This window comes from Microcaecilia unicolor, chromosome 2 (assembly GCF_901765095.1).
Source record: "Microcaecilia unicolor chromosome 2, aMicUni1.1, whole genome shotgun sequence".
Classification (NCBI taxonomy): domain Eukaryota; kingdom Metazoa; phylum Chordata; class Amphibia; order Gymnophiona; family Siphonopidae; genus Microcaecilia; species Microcaecilia unicolor.
In genome coordinates, this window is record NC_044032.1 from 557599538 (window position 1) to 557612689 (window position 13152).

The following is a 13152-nucleotide window of genomic DNA, read 5'->3' on the forward strand; positions in this document are numbered from 1 at the left end:
CTCGTGTGGTTGTTCACTTCTGCTTGTGACGAACCCAGAAGTACGTGTTGTCAATTCAGGAGATGGATACAGAGAGCAGGAATGCCTCAGCCATGCAGTCAGCTTCAGAATGTTGGAGGTGTGTTTTATTATATAGTATAATTTCATTTATTTTGCCTTACTGGTCTGTAATTTTCTGAATCACCCCTGGAACTCTTTATAAAAATCAGTGTTATATTGGCCATCCTCCAATTTTCAGGTACTACAGGTGATTTTAATAACAGGTTACAGATCACTAACAGCAGATCAGCAAATTCATATTTGAGTTCTTTCAGTACCCTAGGGTGCATGTCATCCAGTCCAGGTGATTTTCTACTCTTTAATTTGTTGATTTGGCTCAGAAGAACAGCTTCCAAGTTCATCACAATTTCTTTCAGTTCCTCTGCATTATTACCCCTGAAACCATTTCTGATACAGTTTTAGATCTCTTATATCTTCTTCCATAAAGACCGAAGCAAAGAATTCATTCAATCTCTCCGCTATGGCCTTGTCCTCCCTGAGTGCCCCTTTTGCTCCTTCATGATCTAACAGTCCCATGGATTCCCTCAAAGGCTTTCTGCTTCTGATGTACCTGAAAAGGTGAGTTTTTGCCTCTCTGGCAAGATTCTCTTCATATTCTCTTTTTGCCTTCTTTATTAATGCTTTGTATCTAACTTGTCCGTGCTTATGTTGCTTCTTATTTTCTTCATTCAGGCCCTTTTTCCATTCTTTGAAGGATGCTCTTTTGGCTCTAATAGCCCCTTTCACTTCATCTTTTAACCATGTTGGCTATCATTCGCTCTTCTTTCCACCTTTGTAAATATGTGGAATGTATCTGGTCTGGGCTTTCACGATGGTATTTTTAAATAATGTCCATGCCTGATTTAAAATCCTAACCATTGCGGCCAATCCTTTTAGCTTCCTTTTAACCATTTTCCTCATTTTATCATAGTTGCTTTTTCGAAAATTAAATGCTGCTACAATAGATTTCCTTTACAACTTCACTCCAGATATTAGCTCCAATTTGATCATATTATGATCACTGTTTCCCAGTGGAAATAACACTGTTACCTCTTGTACTATGCCCTGCATTCCACTATGGATTAGATCTAAAACAGTGCCTCCTCTTCTCGGGTCCTGGACCAGTTGCTCTAAGAAGCAGTCATTTATTATGTCTAGGAATTTTAGCTCCATAGCCCTCCATGATGTAATATTTATCCAATCAATATCGAGGTAATTGAAATCACCCATTATTATACTGTTGTCCAATTTGCCAGCTTTCCTAATTTCTGTAAACATTTCTTCATCTGTCTGTTTGTTCTGTCCTGGCGGATGGTAGTACAGCCTTATCAGTATACTCATTCCCTTCACATATGGAATTTTTATCCACAAGGATTCCACGCTGCTATCTGTTTCAAGAAGCATGTTTATTTTATTTGATTCAATTTCCTCTTTAACATATAGTTCAACCCCCCTAAAATTTGATCCATTCTATCATTGTGATATAATTTGTACTCTGTTAACACAGTTTCTCATTGATTGTCCTCTTTCCACCAGGTCTCTGAGATGCCTATGATGTCTACCTATATACTCTAACTCTCACACTTTGTCAGGATCACATGCACTGAATTGGTGAGAAGGCCATCAGGCCCCCTCCCCTGTTTACAACACCAGAACATGTCCCTCATGCCCAGAGGCCCCCCTCCCATCCAAGTTTGCAATAAGGGCCTGCACATTTCTGATACTCCCCCACCTATGCAGAGATGCCAAATCACCCAGTTCCAGGCTGTATACTTTGGGACATTCCTGGATGTATCACCACCCCATCCTGGTGCCTTATAGGACTTGCAGCACTGATTTCAATGGGCAGCATCAAGCACTACTAATCCCACTGTGCTTTAGAATGTAAGGTCGAAACCAGGACTGGTCAAAAATCTCCATCCTGGAACTGGTTAACTAACCATCTCTGCCAATGCTCTAAATTGCTGGTTCACAGCTACATACATGTTATGAATGGTGGCAGCAGCTCACCAATACAGATCCTGGAACCCTAGGTCACACCTTCCATAGCTGACTGCCCATCACCACCTTCCTGCTCAAATGAAGATTTCTCAAAAAACGTATCCCCAAACCATCCACTAGTTCCCTGCCCACCTAATGCCAGGTAGCACCTCTGGTCGTGCAGAGATTGCATGGCTCCTACCAGGCCCCCAATCTGGCTCCCCACACTCTCACAGGCTGTCTGAGGAAGCATAACAAAATATGTGCAGCTACCAAGGGCCACCACCTGAACTTGTGTTTTGTAGGTGAGTTGGAATCCACCTGGACTTGTCCAGCACCATTACCGGTGTATCCAGAGGGAGGACCCAGTGCTGATCTAGCACATGAGGGCAGAGATAAAATATGTGCCTTCTTGGACTTTCATCATAAGTGTACTGTTACAAAAATTACCTCCTTAATGAGTTGTAAAATGTAGAAGAAATGAAATAAAATTTAATAGTTTTTATGTCTTTTCAGAGTTCACTTTTCACTGTTCCCATGTTGTTTTATAATGACAGTATCAAACCACTTTTATACTGCAGTTAATGGCCTCAGATTCCTAGAACACAGACTTGTTGTCTGCTCGCTTTGATTTCTGTTCTGTCTTGAATTAGAAACTTCTTCCCTGTTTTTCCCATCTGCTAGAAGTTGTTGTGGACTTGATCAAGAATTCTTACATAGGAATCATATCTCCTTCCTAAGTGAGCATCTTATTTTGGAGAATTCCAAGTGGTCACTTCCAATTCATTTTAACTTATTCTCCAAAGGCTTCATCCTAATCTAAAAATCTAAATGTAATACTTGGAAATATTTCTGGCAGATAATATTCATAAACTTCCAGCTAATCAACAAAAAACAACAGCTCCACGAACATCATTCAGATGCCCAGACCATCTTCTGGCTGCACCTGTCTGCTGTACATCATTGTGAGGGAGTCTATAGGATTCCCCTGAAAGTTACCCCCCTCACACCCCCCACATTAAAATTCACAGTCCCACCTAGGAGGGAAATGATACAGGAAGGATGGAGATGTAAAAAATCCCCAAGGAGTCTACTGATAACCAGAATAGTGAGGTGTATAACCACTATTCAAAATAACCAAAACAGACAAGGAACACAATGGCCTTGTCCTTAGAAAGAGTCTTTATTCAGTCAAGCCACAATGAGGTACATAAGTAGATGGCACAAGGATCAGATCTGACACAGCTGTGTTTCGGCAATAATACCTGTGCCAGGAGTCTAAGGATCCATGAAGTGACACTTCTGCGTCTGTTCTGACAGCTTGCATTCAAAACCAAGCTGTTAGAACTATTGCTGAAACACAGCTGTGTTGAATCTGATTCTTGTGCCATCCATTTGTACCTCATTGAGGCTTGATTGAATAAAGGCTCTTTTCTAAGGACGAGGCCATTGTGTTCCTTGTCTATTTGGGTTCACCATCTTACTATTCTGGTTAACAGGAAGGATAGAGCCAGAAGGGCATGGTCCAGGCAGTATAAAAGCTCAGGGCACAGATAGGTTAAGGAGGTCCAGAGGGAAGCAGCAATGCCTAACTGCATATGAGTAAGAGGGAAGAATGATCAATGTCCAAAAAATGGAATTCTGACAAAAATGACTAAAGTTCTAAAGACTCTATTATATATATTAAAAGGGTATTTTTAAAGCTGCTTGACATAATTTTTGATGCGCTGCCTATTAATGACAATACCGATGACAAGTTCTGAGGATGAACATTAGAATGAAGCAACATTAACTACATTTTTGAAAAATATGGACCTTGATCATTTTTCCCTCTGAGTCTCCACCATGTATGTGTGAACTGCGATCGCAACAGACAGTTAGGCCAAGTTCAACTTGGAACCTTGTAAACTTGTATCTTTCACCTGGTCAGATGCAGGCCGGCTTATCTTAACTGCTAAAGATTGTACTGGTAACTCTGGGGAGCCAGACCAGAGCCAAGCAGAGTATACTGGCCTGCTGATGGACAGTAGCGCATGCCCTGGCCCTACAGGAGCAGGCCATGAGAGAACATTCTTACATCTAAGGACTAGTTTTGTGTTTACTCATGCGAAGAGATCAGATCATGTTACCTCATTGTTTAGAAAGAATCAATGGTTACCTGTTATGCAAAGAATCATTTATAAAATGCTTTTCTTACTTTCAAAGCATTTAAAATGGGTGTCCCAGATTATTTAGCTGCCCTTAACATTTCCTATACCCCAGCAAGGGTTCTTCAGTCTATTAATGACTATTGTCTTATCCTTCCTGGCCCAAATAGTGCGAGGTTGGAAAGTACGAGGCATTCTGCCTTTTATTTTTTGGCCCCTACTACCTGGAATAATTTGCCATTAACCCATTGAAAGAATTTAAAACTGCAATCCTGGAGGGGGCGTGACAAGATGGCGCCGAGAGCGGAGGTTTGGTAACTTGCTCCAGCTTCGACTCGATAATTCTCCTTTTTCCTTTTACTAAAAATGCCTCATTCGAAACGCAAAGGGGTCGTCCGAACAGCTCCCACACCTACCGGTACGTCCATGCCGATGAGGCTGGGTCTGGAGCGTTTCTTCCCTGTTCTCTCTCGTGAAGTCAGCGGGTTGGAGTCCATAGCGGGAGGAGCCGGTGAAGCGGCTGTCTCGCTGGAAGCGGAAACATCTCTATCTCCCCCGCCGGTCTCTATGATTCCTCCGTGCCCTGCGCACACAGCGAATCGAGAGGGGAACCCATCGCAAGCCGGAAAGGCTGAAGCTGGAGGCCCCTGTGGGGTAACCGACCCTGTGAAGTTAACAGCTGCTGCGGGGAGAGAACCGGAGGTCAGCCTAGGTCAGATATGGCTGAAATTGTTGGATATGGATAAAACCTTGCAGCAGTCCTCAATGGAGGTAAAAACTTTAAATACCACTGTACAAGAATTGAAGGATTCTATAGAAATCGTCAAACAAGATTTTTCCTTAAAGATAGAGACCTTACTGAAAGAGATGAATCAAACTATAGAATTTAAAATGGCTGTAATAAAAGATAATATGGAGCTAAGAAGAAAAGTAGAGCAAATGGAGAATTGTAATAGAAGACTAAACCTCCGTCTACTTAATTTTCCTAAATTAGTAGGGACTCCTCCATTAGAAATTTTTACAAGATTTTTGAGAGAAAATCTAAATTTTCCACATGAGGCAATCCCGCCATTGAACAAAATATATTTTATACCTAACACAATTAAAAAAGTAGAAGGCGAGAAATCAATGGACTTAAATAATATTACAGCCATTTTGGAACAAACCTTAGAAGAGGCTACGGAAAGAGCAACGCTGCTTGTTTCTTTCGTCTTCCAGCAAGATTTGAACTCAGTAATGAGAATTTACTTTAAATCTACAAATCGTATATTTGGAGGACAAAAAATCTGGATTTATCCAGATGTGACTAAGACTACTCAACAAAAAAGAAAATTGTTTCTTTCTATGAGGTCTAAAATAATAGAATTAGGAGGATCCTTCCTTCTTGTGTATCCATGTAAATGTCTTGTAAGGTTAAACCAAACAAAATATGTGTTCTTTAATCCTGATCAGTTTAAATCTTTACTAGACTCTAAACAACGATAGAGAATTTGTAGGAGCAAACGAGAATGCTGGCGGCATCAATTTCTTAATTTAGAAATATTATAGTATTAATCTTCACAAATTCCTACCCCCCCCCCCCTTCCTTACTGTGGTCTAATGAAGCTAAATACTATGTTTTCTTTGAGGAAAGTAAATTCCTGTTTTGTTTATTTCTTTTTTCTTGTTTCTAAAGCTGTATTTCACTTAGCAGTTCTTATGTCTGTTTAAGTTGCAAAATTCAATAAACAAATAATCAGTAAAACTGCAATCCTGGCTTTTTGGGTAGGCATTTGCTACTGATGAGAGAATTGGATGAGGGCTTTTGCTTCTGGGCTACAGCAATCCTGCGATTTTTAGTCTTTTGTTGATGTAATTTTTGTTCATCTTTTATTCATGCAATGGTTTTAGATGTGCTCAACTTTTTTCCATGTGTGCATGTTTTCTGTACTATCACATATTGTAGTTCTTTTTCTATCTTTTGATTTTCTATATATTATTTGTACACCGCTCAGTTCTACTAGCTAGCTTGGGCGGTATAGAAAGTTTAAATAAACCATAAACCGTACTTTCTCCCCCCAACTTTAATAAATATTATTTATGTTCACCTTAACCTACTGTGTGGCTCCATTGTATCTGTGCTCTGGGCCCACCCTTGTTCATATTACCACAATCATCTACTAGGTCCTGCTCCTGGAACAGCTAAGCTCCGTCCACATTGACATCATTGAGGGGTGTCAAGACATTAGGTGGTTTTCCCCACTGACATCATTGAGGGGACATAAGAAAGTGAACCACGCTGGACAGGAGATTCCTTTGAGATTCCCATTCTATGTACCGATATGAAGCAGCACAACCTTCCTCCCTCCCTCCTCCTGCTGCTCTACTGGCCTGCGCTAATAAATAACCCAAAGAAGAAATGCGGGACCGCAGCTCTCTGCCTGTCACTACTGTTTCCTGTGCCGGTTCCACCTCCTCTCATGTAAACTTCCGGTTACGGGGCCAGCACAGGAAACAGTAGTGACAGGCAGAGAGCCATAGTCCCACATTTCTTCTTTGGGTTATTTATTAGTGCGGGTTGGCAGAGCTTCAGGAGGAGGGAGGGAGGAAAACTGTGCTGCTTGATGTCGGTACATGGAAGGGGAGAGAGAAAAAAAACGGGTTAATACGGGATGGGTGGAGAGGGACAGAGAAATAGGCTAAGACTGAATGGGAGCAAAGAGGCAGTGGACGCATGCACGCTGGGGGGCCTGAGCCAACATTGGTAGACCTGGGCCCCTGAGGCCCCCTGTGACTATGCCCCTGCCTTAACCCACTGTGTGGCTCCAGTTTGTTCTGGCTCCAAGCCCACCCTCATTCACAATACCAAAAAAGGATACAAGTATCATCTTTGCCTTTTTAACAAAGATTTTTGAGAAAGTGGTGTTTTGTCAATTATCGGATCATATAGAGAACATGGAGGCATATTTTGAAAGCACATAGACTTACAAAATTCCACAGTAGCCTATGCAACTTTGTGAGTCTAAGTGCTTTGAAACTGAACCCCATAGTAACATAGTAATGTAGTAGATGTCGGCAGATAAAGACCTGGACGGTCTATCCAGTCTGCTCAACAAGATAGACTCATTACATATGGTATGCATACCTGTTCTTGATTTATCCTTGCCATTTTCAGGGCATAGACCATAGAAGTCTGCCCGGCACTGGCCTTATTCTAAATTTTCTGAAGTTGTTGTCAAAGCCCTCGAAAAACTCCACTCCAGCCTATCCAAATCTAATTCAGCCTCCATCAGGGCACAGACCGTAGAAGTCAGCCCAGCACTGGCTTTCCTACCTAATCTCCCCTAATCTTCTTTGGATACGATGCTTCTAAACAGGATTCTTTCTGTTTGTCCCATGCATTTTTGAATTCCGTTAGCATTTTAATTTCCACCACCTCCTGTGGGAGGGCATTCCAGGCATCTACCACCTTCTCAGTAAAAAAATTCTTTCTGACATTTATTCCTGAATCTGTACCCTTTCAACTTCAATTCATGCCCTCTAGTTCTACCACCTTCCAGGCTTTGTGAATTAATACCTTTGAACATCTGTATCATATCACCCCTGTTTCTCCTTTCCTCCAGGGTATATTTTTTTGCAAAATATCCAAAATCAGTTTTAGACATCATATTGAAAATGTCACTCTAGATGTCTGAATTTATGTATGTTTATTGTAACCCACTTACCCCCTTGTTTACCATGCTAGTGGCTGCTGCACGGCAACGCCAAAACACCCCATTCAAAGTGAATGCTCTGTGTCAGCATTAGCACATGGCAGCTGCTAGCACGGCTTAGTAGATGGGGGGGAGGGTTAGATTTTAAAGATATTGCAGGATAGAAATTTGATAAATAAATAGCTATATATTCAAATCATATGTTACAAAAACCTTAGAGGCCTTGATGGTGTGGATAACATAAGGAAGGACTTAGCAAAGCTAGAGGAATGGTCTAGAATTTGGCAGTTTAGGTTTAATGCATTAAAATGCAGGGTCATGCATTTGGGCTGCAAAAACCTGAGGGAACGATGCAGTTTAGGGGGTGAACTTTTGTGTATGAAAGAGGAGCGAGACTTGGGTGTGATTGTATGTTATTATCTTAAGGTGGTCAAACAGGTAGAAAAGGCAACGGCAAAAGCTAGAAGGATGCTTGGGTACCAAGGGAGAGGAATGGCTAGTAGGAAAAAAGGAGGTGATGATGCCCCTATTTAAGACTCTGGTGAGACCTAATTTAAAATATTGTGTACAATTCTGGAGACCGCACCTTCAAAAAGATATAAACAGGATGGAGTCAGACCAGAGGGTGGCTACTAAAATGACCAGTGGTCTTTGTCATAAAGCATATGGGGACAGACTTAAAGATCTCAATATGTATACTTTGGAAGAAAGGTGGGAGAGGGGAGATATGATAGAGACATTTAAATACTTATGCACAGGAGGTAAGTCTCTTTCAATTGAAAGGAAGGTCTGGAATGAGGTGGCATAGGTGAAGGGGAAAGGGGATAGACTCAGAAGTAACCTGAGGAAATTTCTTCATCATGGAAAGGGTGGTGAATTTGTGGAATGGCCTCCTAGTGGAAGTGGTGAAGATGAAAACAGTATCTGAATTCAAGAGAGCTTGGGACAAGTACATAGGATCTCTATGGGAGTGATAGGGAGAACAAATGGCATGGAAGGGTAGACTGGATAGGCCATATGGTCTTTACCTGCCTACAGTTTTCTCTGTTTCTATGTATATCCTGGGATGTGCAAATAAATTTTGCTTTGCAATTCATTATTAGTTTCATTACAATATGCATGATTCTTATTAGTTTGTCTTCAATATGCAAAGTCATTCTATTATGATCACCACAGGAGCCAACTTTTGATTGGGGGTACTAAACCCAACAGTAATTATGCTTCTCTGGACACACTCAAGAATTTGTCTCAATATTGGGGGTGCTCAAGCACCCACAGAGCTGCACCTCTGATCATCACCAATATCTAGAATGTGGTACAGAACAAATATGGAGAAGGAGATGTGGTAGATCTGAATATTACAATCAGCATATGATCAACAAATCCAACCAAGAATAAAAATAAGTTAAATGTAATTCAAAAATGTAAATAGTTTGAAATGTAGATACAAAATGGACCATACAGGTCTTTATCTGTCATCATTTACTATGTAAAATGTTAAAACAAGGATACCTATACACTAAGGGGGTCTTTTTACCACAGGCTAAATTGGAACTACTGCCGGCCCAATGTGGCCGGCTGGAGCACATGCCATTTTTTCTTTAGCACGACGCTAACCCGGCAGCAATTGGGCATCATCTCGTGCTGCCTGGTTACCATCGGGTTACCGCGGGAGCCCTTACCGCCACCTCAATAGCTACACAGTAAGGGTTATCTTACCGCATGGCCATTTTGGGGGGACTTTTTACCCACCACAGTAAAAAGGGCCCTGGTGTGTGGGAATAATGGCCCCTGCTGCTACAGCAGGGCCCTTTTTCCTGCAGCTTAGTAAAAGGACCTCTAAGCCTCAACATGGCTATGTTTCAGCATATGCCTGAATCAGGGATACATAATCTAAAAGTAAAAAACAGTGATCTAGTTTAGCATAATATATACTACTTTTCTCCCCTTTCATCCCTTTCCTATTATTATTTGTAGTTCCTTTCTTTTTCTATTTCTATATTTTTAAATAACTGTAAACCACTCAGATAGTGTGATCCAGGGTGGTATATCAAAACTAAATAAAGCTTGAAACTTGAAAACAATAAAAATATCAAATATACAAATTCAAAAATAATCTAAACATTAACAAAATCCTCCTTACACATTTAAAACTGTGGTACTGCAGAATCTCTCAATACATAAGGGAAATGGGGACTTGATGTACTGCTTTTCTGAGGTTTTTGCAACTACATTTAAAGTGGTTTACATATATTCAGGTACTTATTTTGTACCAGGGGCAATGGAGGGTTAAGTGGCTTGCCCAGAGTCACAGAGAGCTACAGTGGGATTTGAACTCAGTTCCCCATGATCAAAGTCCACTGCATTAACCACTAGGCTACTCCTCCACAGTAACATAGACTATTGCTAAAGTCAATATAAAATAGGTCCAAAACTTGCTAATGTTAAATAAAAATTTAGTATTACATACAAAACATCCTATCAATCATTTTAAATTAATTGATAACCATCTCAAAATACTTCATATTCCATTCTTAATAGCAATTCTTCTATATCTCTCCTCCATGATATAACATTGGTAAAGCTGATGGCACAAACATGTCCCTAAGGTTGCTTCCTGTCTTATTTGCTATAGTCATTTATCTCATAGAGAAACATCAAGACTTTGTATAATATACCCCCTCCCCTGCCCACAAATATACCACCCTACCCTAGCTTATCAAGCAACTAAGCTCCGACCTTCCTTTTATTCTCTGATGGCCATTGAGAAAATAGCATCAGATTTAGCTGAGTTCACTGTCCTTAGCTGTTGGTATGAATTGTAGGTGTAATCAATTAACTTGATTTCAGCACGTAGGAAGGAGAATCAAGAGGGCTTTTAGACTTGTGCATATCTTTTTATTTGGACAGGAGGGAGGGAAAGATTTGGTGCGTGCTAGCTGGTAATATTTAGGTCTGCTATTGCAGTATCTACATTTGGTTGGACAAAGTAGGTATCTGGAGGGTAATTTTGTAAAAGATAAACCAAACACAGTGAAGAGATGAAGCTCCGACAGCTGCCTCTCAGACTGCAACAATAATGTGGTCATTATTATTATAGTCTGCCTAAGTTTCACACAATTCTTCGCCTAATCGCTTGCCATTATTATACTTGAGAGGCAGTTATCAGAGCAGTTCTTAAGTGTAAATGCCGCCCTTTTACACCAGCACTCTATGTGATGAGACCTCTGACACAGGCATTTTCTATACTGAAACACAGCCCTGTCGGGCCATCAATTTTATGCTGCTTACGCTGGTTGGAATAAAGACTGTTTGGTTCTACAAAGGGACTCCATCTCCTCACTGAGTTTGGTTTATCTGATCTCTTCCGTGAGATGTTGGTCCTTCTCCTTTGTTTTCTTTGGAAATTTTGTAAACCATTTTTGTGCCTCCAATGCAGTTTTATATGATTAAATGTGCTGTTATAAAATTAGGCCATGCCTAAAAGTAGGCACGTGCTCAGGGTAGGAGTTACGAGGATCATGGGGGACTTACAGTTTACATGCATATTTTATATAACACATGCATGTGCAAACATTTACACATGCTCTTCATTCGCTACTTACCTTGGTGCCCTATTAGAAAATACGTCCCTTGTGCAGAAAATCAGCACTCTGCAACCAACTTATTTTCTCAGATGTGATCCTACCCTTAGCTACTTTTTTAGACACTTAAACATAGGGTCCAATTGAAAATAGGCCACTAAATTTAGGGACTTACTCTAGTCAGTTTTCAAAGAATGCTGATCTAGGGTTGACCTTACCAATTACATGGCTCTTTGATGACCAGTTTGGGAGGACCCCCCAGCAATCTAGTATGTCCCCCTGTTTCTGAACCCTCCTCTACCTTAAAACATGCACTTTCTCTGTAGAGGGCTCAGTGCTGCATTCTGCTCTTGCAGAAGCAGGAATTCATGTCAGAAGGGGGTGGGACGCAGCAGAGGGCAGGCTCTGGGGTCGGCAGCAGTAGTGATTCATGTAGGCTATCTGCTGCCCAGAGCCCTCTAAGGAAAAACATTCATTTTAAGGTGGGAGGGTTTAGAGGCAGGGGGACATACTGGACTGCTTGGGGGGGGGGGGGGGGGGGAGAGGCCCAAGCTGGTACCTTTAAAAACTGACTATAGTAAGTCTTCCCAGAGGATCCTGTTCAGCTGCCCCTGTTGCCCCTGCTTAAGGCTGGCCCTGTGCCTAAATCCCTAAGTTAAGCTCCTAAACCTTTTGAATATTGATCCTGTTATTTCTGTGGCCTCTTTCATTTCCATTAACTATATCTCTTCCAGTGTACTCTAGCATTTCAGTAGCTTTGACTACTGCCTAGTTGCATTGTTTTGAAGTCTTGAAATCATCAGATGTGATCATCCCAAGAACCCTTCCCTTCAGTTGTGCATATTTTTTCCTTGGCTTACTGCATCCAAAATGTTTGTCTCTACATTGTTTTTTGCTTTGAACCTTAGCAGCTAAGCACGTTAAATGACTCCTCAAGTTTCTTAGGTCACTCCTCATTTTGTCTTTTCTAATCAGGAATGTCGATTATTTTGCCAATCTTAGTACCATGTGTTGAAAGATAAGCTTTTCCTCTTAACTTCTCAACAATATCATTTTTGAAAATATTAAACTATATTGGAGTTTATATCTTTGAACACTACCCTCTACTATTCCTCAACCAAATACTAAGCCAGTCAATCATCTTTGGACTCCCTTATCACTGCTCAGTTTCTTCAAGAGCTTTGTATGTGGAAAATTATCAAAGCCTTTATTGAAATCCAAGTTAACTCAATCCAGTGCATGCCCCTGACAGAACTCTTTGGTCATCCAATCAGAAATTGATCAGATTTGTGTGATATGATGTCTAGCTGGTAAACCATGCATTGTGTGATCCTTAAACCTGTTGAGTCATTAGGTAACACTAAATGAAATATCATCCTTTATCTGAAAATTTTAAATATAATCATAGATTATTTCCTTGCCTTTTGCTGTCTGCCACGTCTCCTCATCTCATCTTTCTTTCCATCTAGGCATATAAAAGAGAACATAGTCAGGATAGATTACCAGCTATCTAAGGACATTTTTTTCATGCTTGTGAAGTGTGTAAACCATATGAACTAATCTATTCAGTCACATTCCGGTCAATATTGAGCCAGTAGTGTTCAGCATTTTTATAAATGCTGACCATTGCTAGCTAATTTAAATCTGGATATTCAGTGCCAAACCATATCTGGGCACCGGCTGTGAATATTTGGGTCAGTGACAGAACCT

General features: G+C 40.8%; 1 protein-coding gene across 1 annotated transcript in view; it reads right to left on the bottom strand.

The window, feature by feature from the left end:
• Nucleotides 1-13152, bottom strand: part of LOC115462644 — a 248980-nt gene that overhangs the window by 55055 nt on the left and 180773 nt on the right. The window contains exon 14 of the mRNA XM_030192642.1: nt 12864-12907. Within this exon, the coding sequence (XP_030048502.1) occupies nt 12864-12907 (44 nt within the window). The remainder of the gene's footprint in view (nt 1-12863; nt 12908-13152) is intronic.